At 39.1% G+C, this 25,516-nt stretch overlaps 1 protein-coding gene across 2 annotated transcripts in view; it reads left to right on the top strand.

Moving 5' to 3' along the window:
* Nucleotides 1–25,516, top strand: part of PLDP1 (phospholipase D P1) — a 349,866-nt gene that overhangs the window by 75,696 nt on the left and 248,654 nt on the right. For both annotated transcript variants that reach the window (XM_089419470.1, XM_089419468.1), the window contains exon 6: nt 14,781–14,954. In XM_089419470.1, coding sequence (XP_089275596.1) covers nt 14,781–14,954 — 174 coding nt within the window. The remainder of the gene's footprint in view (nt 1–14,780; nt 14,955–25,516) is intronic.

Genomic DNA, 25,516 nt, shown 5'->3' on the forward strand with positions numbered 1-25,516 from the left:
TCCCCTAGATTTCAATATTCAGCTGTAGGGCATGTGCAAAGGGTGTACACTTGGCGAGAATTTCAAGGCTGCTTTTCCAAGCAGTGAGTGTCGGTCCAACTGTATCTTGGATCTCATTTATTTAGATGTGTGTGGATCAATGTTAGTGACATCAATGTAGGGAACATTATATTACAAGACCTTCATTGATGGCTTTTCTGGAAAAACTTGGATCTTCTTTATGAAGACCAAGGATGAGGTCTTTATTCGGTTTTGGGAACTTAAGGCTTAGGTGGAGAACCAGAGAGAAAGGAATATCAAGGTCTTGAGGTTGGATAAAATGGGGGTGAGTACACTCCGAATGACTAATAAGATTTTTTCAATGAGGCAGGGATCAAGAGGGAATTGTGAGTCTCACACAACCCACAATTGAATGGGGTTGAGGAGAGAATGAACAGGTTCATCATTAGAGCTGCCAAGGCTATGATTCGTGACTTGGATCTACCTATGTTTCTTTGGACAGAGCCATGTAATATGACATTATATTCGTAATAGGAGTCCCCACAAGATAATGGGGGACATGACTCTAGAGGAAGCTTTCATTGGGGTGAAGCCAAAGATAGGACATTTTAGGATCTTTGGTTGTTTAGTATACATCAATGTGCCCGTGGAAAAGAGGACGAAGGTAGAGACTTTAGGAGAAAAGGCCCAAGGGCATATTTTTGTGGTAAAATGAAACTTCAATGGCTTACATGATTTTCATTCTAGTGCAGAGGAAGATGATTGTGAGTGGATATGTGAAGTTTGAGGAGAACATGGCATCTGGGAAGTCACATGACCCATTACAAGTGACAAAGGACTAGGAGTAGGAGGCTCTGAAGGATGGACAACTTCCAACAACTCCCAGTTCAAGGAGTCGGATTTACAGGTGGGGAGGAGTCAGTGGCTCCTCCTAGCTCTGTTAGGAGACCCATGTGGTTTATATAGATGTTGAAGGATGCTCAGGAGCATGTTGAGGCTCCTTGGAGCACATCTAGGGAGAGTAGGCCTTTGAAGAAGTTTTCAAACCGCATGGCACAAATGAGTAGCATCGTTGAAGAGGTAGCATATCGGTAGGTTTGGCTTCTGCAAAGGTGTCAGGATTATAATTCGCTGAAGCTTGAGCCAGTAAAGAAGAGGCTCTATCGAACTGAGAACATGTACATCGTTGATCTGTAGGATCACTGGCAAGAGCACCTGCTGCATCCCGAGTAGCACGGACCCATTTTGGAAGCTGAGGAGCTGAAAGAGGATCTTGAGAAGGTGGGGGAGGATTGTCATCTTCACTGTCATCATCTGAAGAAGAAATATTTTCAGAAGTAGAAGGGATAGAGAGAGGTGGCACATTCGCCGAACTAGGCTCGTAGGCCGATATATTTTCAACAAACTTTACATCTCTTCTAATGATAACATTTTTGGACTTAAGTGGAATAAGTCTAATCCTTTGACATCTTCAGAATATCCAACTAAAATACATTTTTCACTCTTAGGTTCTAAAGCTTTATGTTTCTCATCTGGAATATGGGCCCATGCTTCACTTCCAAAAACACGAAAGTGACTTACATCTGGTTTAATTGAGCTCCATGCTTCTTCCAGAGTGATATTCTTTAAAAACTTAGTAGGAGTGCGATTTACTATGTAATTTGCACAGTTAATTACTTCTGCCCAAAAATTAAGACCAAGTCCTTTAGATTGAAGCATACAATTAGCCATTTCCTTTAAGGTGCGATTCTTCCTTTCAGCTACACCATTTTGTTGTGGAGTATATGGAACAATATGTTGCATTTGAATTCCATTTTCAGTGCAAAAGTTGATGAATTTGTTGTTAACATATTCTCTGCCATTATGAGATCTTAGCTTAAGAATTTGATGTCCATATTGTATTTTCAACAAAGGCCTTAAAGGCCAAGAACATGTTAAATACTTCACTCTTGAGTTTTAAGAAGTATACTCAAGTGCCTTTGGAGAAATCATCAATGAAAGTTAAGAAATACCTGTAGCCATGAAACAACCGGAAGTGGACCACATAAATCACTATGCACAAGTTGTAAAGGGGCTGAGGCGTGCCAAGAGGCACGTTTTTCAAAACTATCCCGATGATGTTTTCCGAGTACACATCCGGAACAAACACCATCTCTGCAAGATACCATGGGAAGACCTGTCGCCATATTTTCTTTACATAGATTCTGAAGGGAGCGATAGTTTAAGTGACCAAATCACTCATGCCAAAGATTGCTCACTTCATCTTTATGAGCAACAAATACTGAGGGAAGATTTGATGACCCAAAGTTGTTAAACTTATACAACCTTGTAGAATCATCAGCAATGCCAGTAGCTAAAATCTGTCGAGGATCTCTTAGGTCCTTAATTACAACATCTTGAGGTGAAAATTCAACGATTTTACCTTCACCTGAATGAATTATCTGATATACAGATAGAAGGTTGCAGGATAAGCTTGGAACACATAATACGTCATTAAATTGACCATTCTCTAGATGAACAGTTCCAGTCCCTACAACACTAAGAGATCTATCATCACCAACATATATATTTTTGGTGTTACAATCATTTAAAGAAGAAAACATGGCTTTGTTTTTGGCCATGTGATAAGAAGCTCCAGAATCAATGAGCCACTCATGAGAATGAGAAGAAGATACATTTAGTGCATAACCAGACCGAGATGCTTGACAACCACATGCAGAAAGTGCTATTCTTGAAGATGAAGTTGAATTTGAAGAGTGCTCCAAATGGATGTTATGCTTCTTCATTGCTGCTTCCAAGGCTTCCATCTTTTTAAAGCATTTGGATTCTAAGTGGCCATCTCAATTACAAAAGTGGCAATGTCTATCAATCTTCTTCCCTTTGTTTTTATCTGCCTTATCATTTTGAGGCTGAAATTGCTTAGGACCCTTGTTTGGTTTAGGACCATTCTTTTTAGGATACTGCTTCTTAGGATTCTTTGAATTTGGTTGCTGTTGGGCGGCTAAGGCTTTCTTAGAAGAGTTTCCAAGATTAAGAAGACCAAGATATAAGAGCTTTTCTTGTTCTCTTATTAAAGAATCACAAAAGACATCAAAAGAGGGGGACTTGTAGTCTTGTCCTTGAGAAATAAAGGCTTCTTTAGTAGAATGGTAGGTGGAAACAAACACAAACACAGAGCATGTTGGTCCCAACTTAGTAAGAATGGAATAGATAAGGCTACCATCTTCTTTCTTAACCTTAGCACCTTCCAAGAGAAGTCTAAGGGTCTTGAACTTGGACAAAAAATCTTCAACGGAAGAAAAATTATTGGGGTCCAATGTAAGCAACTCATTTTCGAGTTGATGGGCTCTAATTTCATTTTTAATTCCAAAAACTTTAGTGAGCTGTTTCATTGCTTCATTAGGAGTATCAAGTTTTGCGATATGGAATCTAAGGTCTAGAGAAATAGACATCCCTATCAACCCACGTGCTTGATCTTGCCTATTTTCCCATTTGGCTGCCTTATCTTCATCTTGAGGTTTGGTTTTTTGGTTTGAGGCTATTTTATAGGACCACCATTGGAAGTAGTTGGTGCTGTCAAGAATAACTTGGCACGAACTTTCCATTTTAACAGAAACTGAAGCTGTAGATGCTGAAACTAAGTGTTCCAATGGAAAGATTTCGAAAAATTAGGCTGATTAAAAAAATGGCCCTGAAAACAGCTTCCGGATGAAGGAGTTATGGCTTTTTGAAGAAAAGTTGTTGAAGATGGTGACGAAGTGTGTGAATGTGCAGAAATGAATGATAATGTTATATTTAAACCCCCCCCCCCTTTTCCAAATATAAATCTAAGTAGCTCACTTTTAAAAAAAATTATGCGACTCACTTTTAGAAATAAGTGAAAGTCACTTTTACAATGGTACTTTATGAGCTACCCACTAAATTGTAACTTAAATAAAAGATAAAGAGACTTTAGAATTATAAGTGACTCACTTTTTATAATGGGTGAGAATAATTTTACATAAAGTAACTTTAAAACATAAGCTACATGTGCTTTTTCAAAAAGTAAGCCAACAAAAAGAAAGACTTGAACCCAAGACTTCTATTCTCATAAAGTAACTTTGGACCAAGTGAGCTAGTTTGAAAGGTTAATAATTTTTGGAAAAAAGGAAGGGTTTTTTTTAGTTCTTCTTATAAGTCACTGGAGCTTTGGGATGCGTGCTTACTTGAGAAAGTTCTTTTTTGCCTACAAAACAAAAACCACAAAACCCAACTTGGACCTACAACAAAAACAAAGCTTATGGTTTGAAGTTAGATTTACTCGAAAACTAAAAATTTTCCTCAATGTTTCTGATTTTCCGAGATCACACTAAGGCGCAGCGGAAAAGAGCATACGCATGAGAAAAATCCATCCTTTCTGTTTCTAATTTGCCCAGATCGCACAAAGACGCGGGGCAAAGAGCATACACAGAAATGAAAGGTATACATCCGGTAATAAAAAACAAAGAGATAAATAAACCAAAATTAACAGCAAGAAAATAACTAAAAACTGCAAATAAACACTGTATACCTCCAGATCTTAAAAATTATGTAGCTAGGGCTACCAGAAACCTTTTCGTGTGAAACGAAAGGGTTTCCTCACTGGAACAGATGCTCATAACACAATAGAGCAGTCCTCTCTGCCCAAAAGCAGTCAGAAACAGTAGATCTAAGAAACGACAATTGGATGCAGTTCTACTGGCTTCAGATTTGGATCACCAACGGATGCGGCCCTCAAATAGCTCTGATACCATGTAAGAATTTATAGGGTAAGTTCCTCAGACAGAACACCAAAGGACACCGCTCACCAACAGATCACAGATCAGTACACCAGTGTTCTTGACGTGTTAAAACCCTCAAAGAGGGAAACAGTTCACGGCCTGAGCCAACGCGGCCACTTCAGGCAATTTATTAATAAAAGAAAGAAAATTTACATAAGCTTCTCTCATGAATGGTTACCCTACAAATGACCCTCCATGCTCTTTAAATAGAGATCATGGACTAATCGGGTGTTAAGCCACGAATCAAGTGTCAGTGATACCCATGAGAGAATGAACCGTCGGATCACTACCTATCGTGATTGTCGGATTGTAAGTTACAAAAGTACATAGTAAAGAAATACACTTTACCTAACTCTACACTAGACCAAGTTATACTTAACTATTTCCTATGTGTCGGAATATCCTAACAACTCTAACAAGGGACTCCGTCACAACAATAATCTCTTCGGCATCTTTCTAGGAACTGTCATTAAACACAAGTGCAACAATTTGAATGCCTTCAAGGGTCTTGGAATGTTTAGATGCCATCCACTCAGGTCCCAAGAACATCCTCTTTAGATTTATCTTTTGCTCAACCACAGATTGCAAACATATGGAATTTGTTGCAAATCTAGTCACTGTAGGTCGAACAATTTCTTTACCTTAAGTGTATTTTCTCATGGTGTTTAGGACAATAGTGTGGTTGTATAGGTATTTGGTTATGGATTTTGCCTTCTCCTCAACCTCATGTATCCAATGAAGCTTACCAATGTCCTCAAGCATTAAATATATGCAATGGGCAGCACAAGAGGTAAAGATAGTGGGGTGCCTAATCTCAAAAAGTCTACCAGCAGCCATATAATTAGCCGCATTATCGGTGACAATTTGTCCAACATGTTCTTCTCCCACTTCTTGAACGACTTCCTCCATTGTTTCACAGATAAGTTGGGCAGTCTTAACCTTGTCTGAAGCATCCACTGATTTGAGAAACATTGTGCCTGCTGGACAAGATACAAGGAAATTTATTAAAGTTCTATTCCTATGATCTGTCCATTCATCACTCATGATGGTCCACCCTGTTTCTACCCATGATGAACGAAACTCAGATAGCACAAGCATGACTTCTTCAACACTCTCTAACAACATATCTATCCTAAGGCTCTCTAATGAAGGGGCTTTGAACCCTGGACCTGCAATAGCAACTACATCAATCATAGCTTGCCAATAAAGACTTCTGGCATAGTGGAAAGGTATGTCAGAATAGTACCAAAAGTTAGCAATGGCCTTCCTTTCCTGACTATGGATATTTTTTTTCCAACCAGTGGCATCCAATGTAGGTTGGGAACTGGGTTTTGTGCAGGGAGCAAAAAAGGTGTTTAAGTTTCCACCTCGAGTGTTGAAGGAAAGAGGATTCATTTGGCCTTGAGTTTGACTTGGACTTGGAGGCATGTGTGGGAAACTTGGGAACGACATTGAGGATCCAACAGAGGGAGGTGACAAGGGGGTAGTGGAAGAAAAACCATCAACTCCAAGAGTTCCTATTTCAATATTTTTCTTTGCTTTCATGGCATTATGCTGACACAACATATCTATGGCCAAGGTTGGTTGGTGTTTGACATTTTTGTCAACCTTGTTGCAGAGACCTATATCATGGCCAGGTATTTGTGCAAGGTGGAACTTGAATTTATAAATGCCTCCACTACATTTCGCTTTGCAAAATTTACAAAGGAGCTTGGGGTCTTCGGGAATCTTGTCACAATAAGCCCAAGCAAAGTCCATCTCCCTCGGCATTGTTGTTGTTTTGGACTTGTGTTTAAATTGTGGATTTTGTTAAGATTTGGAGTCATGCCCACTGGCTTCTGTTTAATTTGGCTCCTATAAACAGTAAAAGACAATAAAAGATTAAAATTAAAAATTCCATATATGTGCTTATTGAATCATCCACGGACACTGAATTGATGTATATGCAAGCGTGATAATTTATGTGCTGTCCTATATTTTAATAAAACACATTTTCATGTATGATTCTAGTCAAAAGTATGCAATGCTGTTTCTAATCTATGATAACAATTAAAAACTTTTGACTACAGTTGCTCAACAAGTTTGGAGAGTATGAAGATGGACCTTCAGATGTGCATATTTAAATTTTAAACCACTGTCTCTCTAGATTCTAGAGTCGACCATGTCTGTCTGTAACTCTGTTGAATAGACTTCAAGAAAATCCCAAGAGCAGGACCAGTCACTATGCGACTGTGCCTATCATGCTGGAGTATAGGGACTCAGATCAATGGGAAAAACCGGTGAAGGAAAAAGCCCAGTGATGCAAGGAAATCCATCCTAAAGCCAACCCTCACATGATAGAAACAGTAAGAACCCGAAACCCCTCAACGTTGCTTGTCTCTACAAACCACCCGAAACGCCTCAACGTCGCTCGTCTCAGCGTCTCTGCAAAGCCCGTGGTGTCCTAGCAAAGTCTGGAATGCGGCGTTGGTGCAACTGCAAACTGCAAAGTTTGGATTCTAGAACGCAACGTCTATGCAAACTAACACATTTATAATTACCAAAGAACAATCTATTCAACGTCTCTGCAAACCCGAAACGCCTCAGTGTCGCTCATCTCAGCGTCTCTGCAAGGCTCATGGCGTCCATGCGGCGTTGGTGCAAACTGCAAACCCGAAACGCTTTAATGTTTAGAAACTGACGGCAACGAGCGGCAACAAACTTAAATGAAATCGGAATCGGGAATAAAACGCCAAAAACACGAGAAAGTTGCAGAAATTGCAGACTCGCGAGTCGAACTCGCGTTGACCACGAGTCGAACTCGGTCAACGCGAGTTTGACTCGCAGAGTTTTGGATCAAATCGTTTGTATGCTGAGCCGTTTTTTACTCGCGAGCATTTGTGATCAATCACCGATTCGTGTTACACTGACTAATTCTCATAGATGATTACATGATAGTCAAGTTTCGGCGAAGTTTCAGAGTTTTGGGTACGGGTACGACCTGAAACGTCGGGTTCCTAGAAGTTTCGTCCAACATAGGGTTAGGTATTAGTTTTTGTTGTTCGCAAGGTACTTCTGCAATGGCAGTACCTAACATGCAGAAGTGACCCAACATATTTCACACCCTATGTACTTTAATTTATAAAGTTAGAAAGTGACTTTTTATAAAGTGAGTGTGACTTTATAAAGTTGGGTCACTTAAGTAACTTCAGTGGGCCTAGTGTGAGATTAAGTCATGACCATTGATCTTGAGATGGTGAGATTTAATCTCAGCCATTGAGATCTAGGGTTAGGGATTTTGGTCATTAAAGAGAAATAAAAGGAGAAAGGGAGAGTGAAGAGGCACACTATTCTTCATGATATTTGGAGAAGAGGAGATAGAGAGCCAAGGGGGAGAAATTCAGCAAGAGGAGCTGAGTTGAAGAGAAAGAGAGAGCAATCCATACAACTGAGAGAGGGCACGAATCCCTAGGAGCAGCACAAAAGTTGAGGCAGGTACAACATGAATTTCGAGGTGCTGTTCAACATTAAACGCACAAGAAGTAGCATGAAAATCGAGATCTATTTCAATGCATTTAATGTGCAGGTTGTACAGTAGTGTGCATGGTTTACAAGGGCTGACTGGGCACGAATTTTGAGGGCTATACAACAAATTTTTTTGAGCAGATGGGCACGGTTTTCGAGGCAGCTTGGGCACAAAAATTGAGGAGCTGAGGCAGCATGAAATTTTTGTTGAAATGTGTAACTAGTTTCGGTCTTCATATTGACATGTAATTGTGACTTTTATGTAAGAGATGTAAAGAAGAAAAATAAAATTATTGTAATCCCTACATCATGGGTTTCATGAGCAAGAAATTTTATTTTAGTATAGGCTCCCATTGAGAGCCCATAGGATTTGTGTCATCTAGTCATAAAAGTCTAAAGAGTCATTGTCATAAAGACATGTTACACATTATAAAGAGTCACACTTGTTTATGTAAATTCATCCTCCAAGACCTATTAGTCAAGGTTGTCATTGATGTCAATATGGCACTGTTGGAGATGGCAAATATTCTTGTGATACATGCCTTAAACCCTTTCATGATGTTTCCCTAACTATTGAGAAAACCCTATGTACATTTATGCCCTAGATTGGTGATGCATGATCTAAGTGCCGATAATACTCTAGAAGATGCCTTAGCCCTAACACATTGATGCAAGTCCTAATACTTATGATGCCCTTAAGATACATGAATGGAAGCCTATGTGCATGAAGCCCTAATCGTAATGAAGAATCCCTTCCCCTAATGTCCATGAAAAGCCTTAGATCATTGATGATGAAGCCTTAAATGAAGATGCCCCTGAATACATATTGAAAATGCACCCTAAGCTTGTCCATGATACCTTTAAAGAAGCCCTAATCCTAATCAACTTGATGACCTATAAAGAAGGCGCCCTAAACATTGGATGCCTAAAACTAAAATCCTAATGGCTGTCATAATTAAAATAATAATGTCAGTCTCACAAAAATAATTTTATTGGCGGTAAAATGACCCTATTTAAGGATGGGATTGACATAGGAGTGTAGAGGATTTTTTGTCCTCTTTCTAACGAGCTATTACACGCCCCCAAATTCCTTACCGTTGAAGAGAAATCAATTTTTGCAATCAACATATGTCAAAAATTGTCAAACTATCCAAGCCAACTTGAGTAGGCTTATAACCCTTGGCAAAGAGACGTGTCCCTTCAGAATATGGACAAACCGCTATAAATATAAACCTAAATTCGTCCATTCAAGATCAGATTTTTGGTGGAGACAAGAGAAGAGGTAGAGAAGCAACCACAACCTAGAAAAGCAAGGAAGACAAGTTTGTGGAATTGTTCTTGGGTTAAATAGTCTCCCATAGGTTCAAGCTAGGACCAGAGAACTTGCTGTAGTTGTTGTAGTGGAAGTTGCCGTAGTTGAAGCTGTTGTAGTTGCCGTTGTTGAAACCACTGTGGTCGAAGTTGTTGTGGTCGAAGCTGCCGTAGCTAACAAATAGAGCTTGTTGAAGTCTTCTCTTGAGAACAGAATAGGGTAGAGTTGGAGAACTTTGTGAAGCAATATATTGAAGATTTGTGGAGATCATTGAAGACCATGATGCATTGAAGCCATCATGAGGTAACCTTGGATATTTTGTTTGGGTAAGATGAAGAGTAGTGGTGTACCTTCTAAGAAGACAAGCTTGTCATTGATGACATTACGTGGAGACTAAGGGAAAGCATAACTGAAGATTGACAAGGCTTGTTGAAGAAGACATTGGGAGCCGTGAAGTATAACCAAATACATCTTGACGAAGCAAAGTAAGGGTTGGAGCCCAAGAGGTTGGATCCTTGAAAAGACAAGGTTGGTGCCTTGGAGGATAGGGTTGGAGCCCTTGAGGTTGGTGCCTCAAAATTGACAAGGTTGGAGCCTTGGAAGTGCAAGTTGGTGCTTGGCAAATACAAGTTGGAGCCTGGGAGATTGAAGATCAGTGTCTTCATCTAGGGTTGGAGCCCTACATATATTGTAAAGAAGAAATTAATAAAAGCATTTATTCTTATTCTTCATTGTGTTCTAAATATAAGTGATCTAACTGGTAAAAGTAACAATTGAAACGAAACACTGATTCACCCCCAACTCAGTATTTCCAACAAGACCTTGTCACTAGCCCTCTTCAAATCGGCCTACAACGAAGCAAGAAATCTAGAAGATGATGTCAGCCCTCCTCCAAGTGATCATGTTGGCCTAAGGGACATGGGCAAACATGTATATATAGTAGTGCTCGGCCTCATTTGAAGGCAAGCAGTTCGGTGAAGCAAGTCTCCAAAAGGAAGTGCGCATTACATCTTAGAAGAAGCCTCCAAGCCAGCGAGAAACGAAGGAAGATAGCGAAGGAGAGGGTCATCTTTAGAGGACTGTTTTTGGGCCAGATTACCCTCACACGTGCGAGGAAGAGCAGGTCTGAAGTTAGCAAGGATAGACCATAGTTTGCATTGATCTAGTTTGGGAAAGGACTTCGCTCAAGGAGGCTGAGTAAGGAAGTGAAAGTAGTCTCCCTCTTAAGGAGACTAATCAAGGAGCGAAAGTCTTCTAGGGTTTTTGTGGTAGGGTTGCAGACCTACAAGAAGAGACCGAGATTCTCAAGGAAGTCGAGAAGGAGAAGAGGAAGAGTAGTGTTGGAGAGGAGGCTAGTGACTTGGTCTTGGGAGAACTCTAGTGTCAAGGGTCTGTATCATGGTCTTGGTGTTCGTCAATTGAAGATCTATAAGAAGAATTTCTTTTGGGTTTTCCTCGCAAAGAGTGAGAGGTTTTGGCCCTGGTTGACAAGCGTATACACTGTCTCTTGTCTCTTTATTTGCTTATGATCTGATAATTGTCTTGATGAAAAGAACACAATAATAATTACAAGAAAGAGAAGATCATAATCAAGAAGCAAAAGTCTATCACAAGCAATTATCATAAGTAGAGAAATCACCTAACTATTGATGCCCTAGATTTCTCAACAATTTTGGGAAATCTGGGCATGATTTCCAAGGGAGATAAGTTGTATTTATTGCTGATTTGACCTCTGTAAAATTTCTCAGAGAAATAAAAATCTCCTCTCTTACTGATTTTCCCTCTGGGGTTTTCCCAGGGTTACTTGACAAAAAACACCCGTGTTAAATTTGTGGGTTGCTTGTGTTATTTTCAGACAAAGTGAGGAGAGTAGGTTCTTGTGTTTTAAGTTCGAAAATATTCATGTCTATGACAGCAGCCTGAAATATGTTGGGGTGGGCATTAAACTTGATGTGACTTTATGAACTTGAAACTTGGTTGGGCCTAAACCTGGTTAAGTTTGCTTCTGCTGAAAATTGTTAATTTGGCAGCTCAGTGATCCCAATCATATGAATAGATTCCTCTTTCTGAGAGGACCAAAATTGACCTTTGAAGCACTGAATTTGGACGAGGAAAAATGTATTTTTGAAGTCAAGCCCATAGGTGCACAAATTGTCAAGGTCAGCCTAAGGACAAATTGCTCCTCCTCCAATGCATATAAATACAAGTGACCTCAAGCTCAATTGGACATCGCATCACATCATCTCATCTTCTCTTTCTCAATCTGATTGGTTTGTACAAGTCTGAGGCAGCTCTTTTTCACACGTGTGGGCAAGGAGGACGAATTTCAGGTGGCCGAAAATCTCAGCTAATCTGCACTTTGATCAGTGTTGATGAAGGGTTATTTGGCATCATTTTGGTTCGATTTTTCTGGGGTATCTCTGCCTCACTAGGTTGCATCTTTTGGCACAAAAACTGAGGAGTTTGGAGCTGTTTGACTTGAGTTGAACACAGGAAAAATTGCATACTTTGACTGCAGAAGTTTCTCTCTCATTTGACCGAGTTTGACTTCATCCTTTGAGATTCTTTGACTGAAAATTCGGATTTCTCGAGGCTGAGTTGACTGCAAGAAAAACTGAGGTGATCTAGGCTGTTTGATTGGCATTGACTTTTGGGTTGACCGTAGGTTTGACCACAGCGATTGATTGCAGAATTTCTCTCTTTTGACTGAGTATTCAAGACTGCTTTGGGCTGACTTTGATCAGCACTCGAGGCCACATTTATTGCTGATTTGACCGAGCTGATTGGAAGGGTTGACCATTGACTTTGTGGACTGGTTAGGGCACATTTGGATGGCTGTTGTCTTGGAAAGAATTGCAGATTTATGACAGTTGACCAGATTTGACTATTTCATCATTGGCATATTGATTTTTGTTGGTCATGTCAAGGTTTTTACTTTGTCTAATTATTGAATTTGGCTCATTGTACTCTCTGCTGAACATTTAAAGACAATCTAATAGAAGAAGAATTTTCAAAGGGTTTTCCCCCATTGTGGAGTTTTTCCCTGGTCTTTGACCAAATTGGTGTCTCTTGTTGATGCTCTTGATTGTCATCACATTTATTGTTTTATCTTCAATTACTATTGATCATTGGAAGAATTAATTGTTATTGAAAAGATTGCTAATTGAAGAATTGAATTGGGCTAAAGTAATTGATATAGCATAGAGCAGTGGAAAATTAACAAAAAATATTTATTTTACCGGTTAAAAGTCCCAATAGTTCATTTTATTCAGTAAGCTGCAATTTAAATTAATTCACAGCAGGGAAATACTAAGCAGTAATTTGCTAACTTACCGGGGTTAGGAAATTCAACATAGCATCTTTTATGTGAGTCTTTCATTATGCAGTTGACTTTCATATGTTGATTTCCATTGTGGGAAACGTTTGTATTATTCATGTGCAGGTCTTGTAATCAATCGTGATTCATTTGGATAAAGTAATTGTGAGAATTCAACCCCTGTTTATCCTTATTGTTGTTACAAACTTACACCTAATAAACCTAATTTCTAGTAGCATGATATGGCATCACCCGACACTAACATTTTGAATAGCACACCTAGCTTTCCAAGGACAATTTTTCTGCAATATAAACCAGCAAGCTAAGGCTTTCTGGCATGCATAGCAACCCCTATTTCCTTATATATTCGCGCATTTCCCCCCTTTGGTTTATACCCCCCCTTGACTCTATTCTCCCAAGGTATTATAAGGTACTTGATCTTGGGGTTTTTCTTCATCTTTCCCCTCTCACACCATTCATTGATTCAATCATCCATTATAATACTACCGCCTTTTTTGCTTAGACTATCTCTTCACTAAATCACCTTGTGCCTCCACTCTATAGCCTCAGCAATCCTACCTTTTAGGGATACAACCCTTGAATTGTAGAAGATATAACTAGAAGAGAGAAGAAGGGCTATTGAGGTGACTTTCTAAGTTGCAAAAATCTAGCCCCTTGATGCTTGGGACTTTACATCATTTCGGCACTATATTTTGTTGTAACATTGCTCACATCTCTCTCTCTCACAAGACATCACCTTTTGTCTCATTTCATATGCGTAGAATAATATTAACCATCGTTTCCCTCTCTTCAAATTTATGCATTATCTATATAAAATTTATAATCACCATCAACCAGTGAGTTTTTCCCTGGTCTTTGACCAAATTGGTGTCTCTTGTTGATGATTTTCCTACATGAATTGGGGGTATTTCATTTGTCAAATTTTATGTTTGATGATGGGGCCAATTGTTGAAAGTGCAATCCACTCAAATTTAAGAGTTTAAAATGACAATGATATATAATTAATCAAGAGATAATCTCATGCAAAGTGTAAGGAGCAAACACAACATCATTCGTTGTACAGAAGAATGATTGTGAAGTTCTTATTCTCTGGTCTATAGAATATACAATATATGCACATGGTGAATGTAGATGTGGGGGTGAGCAGAATATTGATTAGGAATTCTTCTGCTTGTGATGAATACTCAAATATAGAAAGGGTCCTTTTGATACATAGACAGATACCCAATGGTTGGGAAACGATTCTTCACTTAACTAATTATGGATTCCATTTAATGATAATGTATATCATTAGATCGTAATAATAAGAGTGATACCGAGATTCTATCCACAGGTCGGCATTAACCATAATATAATACAAGACCAACTTGTGGCTAACAATTTCATTTTTAAATATGATCTTTTAACATTTAAAACCTACAAGTAGTTTCATACTCAGATGTATGCATATATGAGTGTATTCTCTTCGGCAACATTAAAGGCAAGGCGTCACATGAATGTTTTTCATCTATTTAACATGCAGGAAGATGGCTGCTATGAGTACTTATGTATATGGATATCGTCTGTTAATAGATGATTTATGGTACACCATTGCATAATTAGAGATTTTAGTGAAACATTTCTGCTGCCTTCATGTTTCATCCATGTATTTTATAGCTACTACTTTTAGCTGTATACATATATTTTATACCTACTACTTTTAGCTGTATTGAAGATGCTTATAATTTCTAGTTATCCTTTCTTTCCTTCTTTATTTCAACTTTTTTTGATGCATGTTCGACTCACCTTATCAAATAGAAAATGCTAACAGTTTTCCTATTTTGTGTAGGTATGGGCTGTGCTGAAACCTGGGTTCCTGGCATTTTTGGCAGATCCCTTTGATGCCACTCTTTTGGATATTATTATCTTTGACGTTCTTTCTCCTTCGGATGGAAACGGAGATGGCCAGATACTTCTAGCAAAGCTGACCAAGGAACGCAATCCTTTGCGTTTTGGATATACAGTAAGCCTTATGAGTATTATTTGGTGCAGACAATGTAACTTGTGGATGCAATATTTGAATGCTGATCTAAAAAATCTGTTTGCTCTCTAGCTTTTCCTGTGTGTTCAGTTTGAGTTAATATTGCCTGGAGTTATGTTGTATTGTGAAGGAGGAGCACCTATAGATAATGAAGTAAACTAATGGTCTTTTTTTTGTAGATGCATGGCCCATGTATCCTAACAAATGGCTGTATCCTAACCTTTAAGGCCTTCCTTAATTACATTGACCATGTTGTCTACAATGACACATCGAGATTTATAAGTTCACATTCTTTATTTAGATTCTTCTTCAAAAGCTCTTGTGTTAGGTGACAAATTGTACTTGGGATCTTCTTGAGATTTAGAAAAATTGTCCAATAATTTTGTTTTTACATTCTGCAAAGCTTGCTTAGGTCTTTGATGCTTTTATTGAACTGTTTGTTTGAGGTGTGTTGCTTCATGATTATGAGTGAATATAACCTAGGTGATTGCTTTTTGGTAAAACATGAATTTATAGGATAGCTTCTTTGTTTTATAGATAGAGCTTTTCGTTAACATGTGTTAGGAATTTGCGAATTCTTGGTGAGATTTTAAGAGATGTCATAGTTTATTACATCTGCAAGCCATTCCTTATATTGGAAGGAGCTAGAACCACTGACAATGTAACAACTTCGTGATCTAGTTCGTTTGCTTATATTTTATGTCCCTGTCACTGTATATTCTCGTTTGAATAATTTTATTTTGATTTCCTTGGAGAATTTTGAGTAAATATAGTTAATGACTTCCTAGACCCCAAAGCGTGAAAAATTGGAAGCTCAAATTCTACTATAGCAACTAATTACGTTTCTTCTATTTGCTAATTACTGAACAAAATTATTTACTGTTTCCTACAATAAACACTAAAATTCGATCTTCTGATCTCCCACTTGATGTGTTTTGCAAATGCCCATCAAGCCTCCTCTTATAATCCTTGTGTTGAGAATCAACGACCCAGATTAGATTCTAATCAATGGCTCAGATCATTTTGGCTTGATCCTCGTTTTCTTCTAGAAGTTTCACCCACAGTTAGATTAATACCCTTTAATTATTTTAATTCCCTAAGTTTAAACTTAGGCTTCCATAAAAAAAATTAATTATTTTAATAAAACTGTCTCCAGGTGGAATTTCCCAAAACGATTCTGGGTATTGTGGAATACATGTGTCCAAGCCTCCTTGCAAATTTTGAGGCTTAGAGCACATCCGATGCTACCAAAAATCAACACTCCCTCTTACGAGGAATGTGCTCTAGTATTGCAACCTATTGAAGCATTACCCTTCTTTGTAACATCTCCCTCTGCACTGCTGATGTTTGACATCTCTGCCCATCAACTACTACACAAACGCTGCATCTGTACTGCTGTTGGCCCTGCCATTGCCAACACTGCATCTGTATTGCAACTCCCTCTCAAATTCTGCATCCGTGCTGCTGATGGCATTGCCATTGCCAATATCGCATCTGCACTGCAACCTTCTCCAACTGCTGCTGCAACTGCATCAACAACGGAAAAGCATCCTAAATTACTAAACATGTGTTCAGTATGATGCATCTTGTTGCTGGAGTTTTGATTGCTGCTAGTCTCTGCGATGACCTTCTGAAGCCTCTGTGTTGCTGCTGACTTCTGGTTTGTGCCAACTGCATAGTTGCTGACTCTAGCTCTGTGTTGCTTAGTCTTTGACGCTCTTAGCTACTACAATTGTCACTTCGACACTCCTCTGCACCAACTGACACTGGTCCATCTTGCTACTTCTGATTTGGGCTCTCATAGCAAGGTATTGATCCATGAGGTGGACACCTCAAGGATCCTTCCCAATTGCAGTCTGTTATGTAAAAAATTAGTTTATTTTAGGTTATTGTTTAATTTTAGGTTTAGTTAGATGAAAGGGCACGATCATAAGATCATGCCCTTTCCCAAGGGGTGTCCGTGGCGGTATATAAGCCAGGAACCCCATTGTAATCAATCATCATCTGTCTCTTCTTTTATTAATAAATTATTTCTATATATATTTCTGTTATCCAGAAGTTTTTACACTTCATTGGTATCATAAATATATATAGAAATAATTTATTAATAAAAGAAGAGACAGATGATGATTGATTACAATGGGGTTCCTGGCTTATATACCGCCACGGACACCCCTTGGGAAAGGGCATGATCTTATGATCGTGCCCTTTCATCTAACTAAACCTAAAATTAAACAATAACCTAAAATAAACTAATTTTTTACATAACATTGCCTTCCTCTCGAAAGAATGCTTTGTCCTCAAAGCATAAGTAACGACGGATGTTGTTGAAGAATGATTCATTCTCCCAGAAAGCGTTTTCTTCGGGTAAGTCCTTCCACTTGATCAGATATTCTAAGATGATCAAGGTCGCACATTTTAAAAGGTCTTGGATTAATCTCTCAAGTTTCGTTTTTTGGTGATGTGGATATCGGTATGGCTTGATGTTAACAGGGTCTGGTCTTGCCTTGACTTCTATTGTATGCTCAATTTCCCTATTAGGCGGCATCTTCATAGGTAGGTCTTGAAATACTTTTTCATGCTTTCGAATCAGATCTTGTATCTCTGGTGATTCTTCTCTGGTCATATTTGCAGATAATATTTCTAATTGATGACATTGTACTGCATAAGTAGGTGCTCTTTTTCGACTCAGCTTCATCATCTGAGATGATGATACATCATGATTTTCTAGTGCTTGGAATCCATGTAGTTTGTACTTCTGACCTCCCCATTTGAATTTTATAAATTGTACTTGGTGGTTAGCGGCATAAGTACCTAAAGTTCGCAACCATTGGATACCTAAGACTACATCTACTCCTCCTAACGGTACTGTGAAAAACGGAGACTCTAAACTGAAGTCTTGAATCTGCAATTTAACCTTATGGCATTTTCCCACCTTTTCAATCTTCTTACCGTTAGCTATCATCACTTTCATGTTTGGTAAGGGAAACGAAAAAATATTGAGTCTCTTTGCCACGGTTGCATCTAAAAAATTGTGTGTGCTTCCAGAGTCGACGAGAACCACTACTTTGTTCTTCTTTATGTGTCCTTTTAACTTTAAAGTCTGAGGTTGTGATATACCTGTCATAGCTGATAATGATACTTGTGGAATACTTCCATCATCTAGTTCTGGTGAGAATTCTGGGGCGTCTTCTGTGTCTTCTACGTCATAATCTTCACTGTTTGAATCATTGGTTGCTTCACAATTATATAGGTTCTTTGGTTCTTTTCCTTTAGCACATCTATGTTTGGGGTCCCACTTCTCACCACAGCGTTTACATTTACCCTCTTTTATCCTTTGCATTTCCACATTAGATTTTTCATCTTCACGACGATGTGGTGGAACATATCTTGTATTATTTGAGTCCACATACTGGGGTATCCTTCGTCTTGCATAAGCTTTTTCCGCTGTTGACCAAAATATTGGTTCGGATTTCTTTTCGGCTGTTTTTGCTTTTCGTCTTGCTTCTTCTATAGATGTAATATCATGCATCTCAAGTTCTGCTTGTAAATGGGTTTTGAGTCCCGAGATGTATGACTGAATTAGACGAGATTCTGATAACCCAGGTACTCGTGTTACTAAGGTCTCCCATTCTTGAGTGTATTCATCGACACTTCCTTTTTGTCGTAGTTTGATGAGTTTTGAAAAGAACTCTTCTTCCTTTACACCTTGGAATCTTTTGAAGAATGCATCTTTAAATTTCCTCCAGCTAATGACATGTGTTGTCTTTTTCCACCACATATACCAGTTATATGCTTCTCCCTCCATTTTCATGGATGCATGTCTGAGCTTTTCGTCATCGTCAGTGATGTCATATATCTCAAAGTATTCTTTTGCTTTATTTATCCATGCAACATTGTTTTTTTCGTCTCCATCGAATTTAGGCATCTCGACCTTTGCCCTTCGCTGGTATGTTGCCACTGGTTGAGCGAAAAAAGGGTGTTGATTGGTAAAGTTATCCCAGAGTTGCTTGTTTGTAAAGACTGTGTTACTTGCTTCTTGGTGGGGTGTCGCTGATTTTTTTGGGGATTCAACCTTGTCATGAGAGTCTGTGGACTTAGTTGAATCCGACGAGACGTGTTCTTGATTCTCTTCACCTTCTTTCAGTAGTTGTTCGGGCGTACAATTCGACCTTTTACACAGAACTTTTAGCATTGTTAAGACCTTTTTGAAGTTTACTTCTGTTTGGACATGTTGACTTTCCATTTTTATCTCTATTCGATTTGTCGTATCTTCAAGATTTTTGATTTTGTCCGCTTGCTCCCCCAGCTTGCTCTCGACTTCATTTAATCTTTTACTGACCTCATCGTAGTTGTTATTTATCTTTTGCTCTACATCCAACAACCTTTTTTGGAAATCCGCCATTGTCATTGTCGACATTGAGCGGGTTTGCGGGGGCGTGTATTTATTTGCCAGCTAAAATATTTTTCCTCCCTCCTTTTTTTATTTTTTTATTTTAGCTAAAATAAATTTTAATTAATTAAAATAAATTTAATTAATTAAATTAAATTTTATATATATAACTTTTAAAATTAATTAAATTAACTTTTTATATATATAAAACTTTTAATTAATTAAAATAAATTTAATTAATTAAATTATATATATTATATATAATATAATTATATATATATGTTTATATATATTATATATAAATAAATAAATAAATTTAATTAATTAAATTATATATAATATATAATATAATTATATATATATGTTATATATATTATATATATTATATATAAATAAACGTTATATATATTTTATATCATATATATTTCACGTTATATATATACAAATAAATGTTATACGCAGTGTATATATTGATAGTTCCGCTGACCGTCACGTTTGCTGGTGGGGGGGTCACCTCCGTTGACCATTCAAAGGAAAAAACAAACTTTTCTCAACCGTATATCACCGCAGAGATTACACGGCACTGTGGACGTTTGCACAGGAATTCCAAGTCCAAACTTGACCGAACCGTATATCACCGCAGAGATTACCGGGCATTGTGGACGTTTGCACAGGAATTCGGTGGCGTGAGTTCGGCCTGCTACAGTAATCGGTGATCCTAACGAAAGCGATTGTGGCTGCTGTGGAATGCGGTGTGGACAGGGGACGCAAATGGCAGCGGAACAAGGCAGTGAGGAGTATATGAAGCAAATGCAGATGAAGGAAATAATGACAGAACCGTGTATGAGGAGTTGTGTAGCAGGAGAAGCGCTCCGAGAATCAACTCGCTCTGATACCAATGAAGTGTAAAAACTTCTGGATAACAGAAATATATATAGAAATAATTTATTAATAAAAGAAGAGACAGATGATGATTGATTACAATGGGGTTCCTAGCTTATATACCGCCACGGACACCCCTTGGGAAAGGGCATGATCTTATGATCGTGCCCTTTCATCTAACTAAACCTAAAATTAAACAATAACCTTAAATAAACTAATTTTTTACATAACACAGTCTTTCGAACTATAGTTCTATATCACCCCACCTCTGGGAAATCATGGCAAACTCCTCCTCTTCGATCTGTGCGGATGTAGCCTTTGGATCATGCTTTTCGTCCTTGTCCTTCTTCTTGAGAGGACACTACGTACCGTAGTGACCAAGTTCACCACACCGGAAGCACTTGGTCTTCGAAACATCTTTCTTCTTCTTCCGCTGCTCCTGCTGCCCCTTAGATTCAAGAACTGCATTCTCATCCTCCTCCTTTAGCTTCGTCCCACTGCCGCTGCTGCCATTGTCAAGTTTGCACTTGACTAAGTCTCTCCTCATCTCTTCCTGCTGAAGAGCGGCCACATTCCTTCCCAATCCAACAATCTTTCTCTGCCCAAGATACTCTGGACAAACACTTGCCACTCTTCTGAGACTGAATCCAGGGCCAACCTCACCATCTTAGTAGGTTGAGGTGTTGACCCCACAGCTGCCAACGAGTCTCAGATCTCCTGAAGCTTTGTAAGGAACGTATCAATGTGTTCCCTCTTCTACATCTGCGTGGATCTCATCTTTTGCTCCAAGTACATCTTCTACTGCTCGGAAGATCCTTCGTATAATGTGGCCAAGGCTTCCCACATTTGCCAGGCAGTATCCTTGCCGGTAATGTGACACACTACATGATCCCTCACTTTGTCGAGGATCATCCACTTGGCCTTCGCCATATCGGCCTTGTACTTCTTGAGCGGATCTGGATCCGTGGGTACAACTACCACATTGTCGACGTAAGTTTTGAGATTGTGCTCATCTAGAAGGCATGAGATCCTTGCCTTCCAGATCACATAGTTGGATGCTCCCTCCAACCGATCCTGATCTCGCAACCCATTTGCTGCCATCTCTGCCAACGAGTTGTCGAACTACCTCCTCTCTCCTCTGCGCAACACTAGGCTGGCCTACGCACTCCCTGTTGGAGTTAGTAGATCTACTCCTCTCTGCTGCTGCTCAGCACTTGAGAAATCAGACTTCTTGGCTGGAAGTCCTCTGAGGAAGAATTCCCTCAACAGTGTCTCCCTTCTTCCTTTTGACGATCTTCTGCGCTAGCCACTGCCGCAGAAAACTATGTCACACCAAAAAACTGCGTCTTTGTTGAAGCCGCTGCACTGCTCCCTCTCACACTGGCAAACTTTGATCCGAAGTCTTACCTCTCTGTCGACTCACTCAGAGAGAGACCTTCCTCGAAAATTTTTCCCTCTTGGCCTAGACTACGCAATCCCTCAGGGGATTCGATTTGCTGCCTACGCAACACTTCGACATTCCTTATCTTCAGCGCTGGGCTCTTCCAACTATGCTATCTTGCTTCAACTGCAGCTTTGGTACCATGCGAAAATTTGGAAGCCCAAATTTCTACTGCAACAACTGATTACGTTTCTTCTATTTGTTAATTGTTGAAAAAAATTATTTACTGTTTCCTACAGTAAACACCAAAACTAATACACTGCAACCTTCGCCATTTAAATAAAATGCGGAAACCAGAAACTGAACAAGAAAGAAATACACAACACATCTACACAGTTATTTTTGGACAAATGTCCCCAGAAAAACCCAGTGTGGGAAAACTGGTGCAACAGCTGAGGGTTTTATTATTATGCAGTAGTAATTGTGAGTACAAATCGTTGGACGACCAACTGGCTATCCAATACAGAGATAAACTGGACAAAACGAAATAGTGAGATGATCTCACCCTGTCACTGGAAGTTCCGAATTTGATATGCTAGAAGTGAGCCTCTGCGTCAGCTTCTACACAGAACTACATCAACCCCACGCAGTCTCTGCGTCACCTCTGTTGGGGACTGTGCTGCTCTTCCTCTCGACCCTTTGTTGGCTGGAAACTTCAACTCTCAGCCTCCCAGTCTCACACCCTGGTTCCCTTGAGGCTCTGCGCTGCCATTGCATCAACTCCGCGTGACCCAACGTCAGCCTCTCTGGATGTCGTTCTGCCGCTTTCTACCTTGTACTCTTCTAACCTAGGAAAACTCCCCATTGGATACTATCACTGCCCCTCACTGCAAAAGATCACTTCAAATTTCTCTTCCGACAATTGCTGTGCTTCAGAAATCTGATCTTCTGATCTCCCACTCGATGTGTTTTCCAAATGCCCATCAAGCCTCCTCTTATAATCCTTCTGTTGAGAACCAACGACCCAGATTAGATTCTAATCAATGGCTCATATCATTTTGGCTTGATCCTTGTCTTCTTCTAGAAGTTTCACCCACAGTTATATTAATACCCTTCAATTATTTTAATTCCCTAAGTTTAGACTTAGGCCTCCATTAAAAATAATTAATTATTTTAATAAAACTGTCTTCGGGTGGAATTTCCCAAAACGATTTCTGGGTATTGTGGAATACATGTGTCCAAGCCTCCCTGCAAATTTTGAGGCTTAGAGCACATCCGATGCTACAAAGTGTTGGAGTATTAACACTTTAATAATTTTTGGGTGACATTTATGTTTTATGATGGTCACTTTTTATGCTAATTGTTATCAACAAAGCTATTTGATAACTATATAAACATCCAATTTACAAAGAAATCCATGTAGAATAGAATATATGTTTTAATAATGAATAGAAAGATGTTTGGGGATGGACAAGTGTGAAGAGAATAAAGAGTCCTTCATTTGGTTCATGTAAGCGTTTGTGGACCAATAAACACCTCACCAATCATTGGTGCCAAGGATTTCCTTCTATTTGTTGATGATTACTGTAGGAAAATGTGGGTGTGTTTTTTGAAATTGAAATATGATGTGTTTATTAAATTTCAAAAGTTTAAAGCCTTGGGAGAAAAAGAGTCAGGTTGTCACATTACCTCTCTTAGGTATGATAATGATAGTGAATTCTATTCCACATGATTCAATAACTTTTGTGCTGAACATGGGATTAAAAGATAGGTTACTACACCTTACGCTCGTGACTCCACAATAGAATGGAGAGTGGTTGAAAGGCGGAACCACACTATCACAAAGATGGCCAAGTATATGTTGTAGAACAAGTGTGTTCCGAACAAGTTTTGGGTTGCTGCAATATTCACAACAATCTATTCGTTGAATAGATTTGCAGTGATGGTGGTGAAGCAAAAGCCTCAAGAGGAATCATGGTCTGGAAGAAAGCCCAATGTCAGCCATTTTAAAGCCTTTGGTTCTACTTTCTACACTTGGACTTCAGATGAAAAGAGAGCCAAGTTAGATTCAGAAAGAAAAAAATTGTTGATCACAAGGTACACCAACAATCAGAAAGCCTACATGTTGGGTTGATATTGATAGCATCAAGGCGAGCTTTAGCGGAGATGTTGTTGTTGATGAGGATGTTGGAACTTTCTACACTTATCGTGAATTCAAAATTACCGAGCCACCAATGGTGGATGAGGATTCAAATTTTTGCTTTAGGCAGGTGCACTTGAAGGGGGGGAAGATTCTAAGCATATGGATTCTTCCAGGCTGGTATTTTCTGATGCAGATAGCCTGAATCAACATTTGGGATGAGAAAGATATAGGTAGTGTTACGGTGTTAGCAGCCAAACAAGCAGTCTTGACAAGGTCCCTTTGAGACGCTACGACGATATTATGTAGGACAAGTGCCCATTGTCACCTTAGCTCTTCCACCAGGGAAGAAACCTATTGACTGCAAGTGGGTGTACAAGGTCAAGTACAAAGCAGATAGATATTACACTTGATAAGTACAAAGCACAGTTGGTTGCAAAAGGGTTCTCTCAAAGAGAGGGAATTGACTATGAGGAGACCTTTGCTCCTACAACAACGATGAGCACCATCTGACTTGTCTAGTGATGGCAGCACAATTTGGTTGAAAGGTCCATCATATGGATGTAAAGAGCGCTTTCCTCACTAGAGTTGAGGAAGAGTTTACATGTATCAACAATAGGGTTTTCAAATTTTAGGGAAGAATCATTTGGTCTGTAGACTGAAGAAGGCTCTCTATGGTTTGAAGTAGGCACCTAGTGCATCGTACATCGAGATTGACAGGTACTTGGATGCAGGGGATGCAGTATAGTCCTTCATATTCTAATATATATGACAAAAGAGTTGGTAATGATATCATTTTTCTTGTCAGCTAAGTAGATGATATCGTTATTACATGTAGTGAGGAAAGTGCTGTAGAATAGGTCAAATCCAATATGAGCAAAACTTTTGATATGATTGATCAAGGCCTCCTAAAGTGGTGTCTAGGTGTAGAAGTTTGGCAAATAGGTAGCAACATGTTTGTCTCACAGATAAAATATGCCAGGAGTTTGCTTGATAGGTTCAGAATGGCATTGAAAAATCTTGTCTACACCTATGGAGAAAGGGCTGAAACTCTCAACCAACACTGACTCTAAGGCAGTTAATGAGTCAGTATATAGGCAACTAATCGGTAGCTTGAATATCTTACAACCACCAGACCTGATTTGAGTTTTGCGGTGAGCTTCTTTTTCAGATTCCTGACAGTGTCAAGTGTAGAGCACTGGACTGCGGCGAAACAAGTGCTTATATATGTGCAAAGGGACACCTGACTTTGGCATATGATACAACAGAAGCAAAGACACTCAATTGTGTGGGTATACAGATTCAGATTGGGGAGGTTCTCGATGATAGTAAATCTGCTTCTGGATATGTTTTCAGCCTTGGCATGGGTCTAATCACATGGACCAGCAAAATTAAACATGCTGTAGCCCTTTCACTGGTAGAAGCATAATATGTAGTATCAAAAGGTGCATGTGAGGCAGTTTAGCTTAGAAGGATGCTTTTAAAAATGCACATGCAACAAGGAGAGCCAGCACCCCTGATATGTGATAATCAAGGGGTAATCAAACTTGCTAAGAATCCATTCTTCAATAAGCATATCAAACCTTTTAAGGTACATTGCCACTTTATCAGACAATTTGTAGAGAATGGATCTATCAAGCTGCAATACTGTTTCACAGAGAACCAAACTATAGACATTCTCACGAAGTATTTAGGTCCTGCAAAATATTTAAAATTTCAGGATAAGCTTGGTGTAGTTAAGAGATTGA

Source organism: Pinus tabuliformis, chromosome 4_1 (genome assembly GCF_031772625.1).
Source record: "Pinus tabuliformis cultivar Carrire ecotype Pingquan chromosome 4_1, CPIR1, whole genome shotgun sequence".
Taxonomy (NCBI): domain Eukaryota; kingdom Viridiplantae; phylum Streptophyta; class Pinopsida; order Pinales; family Pinaceae; genus Pinus; species Pinus tabuliformis.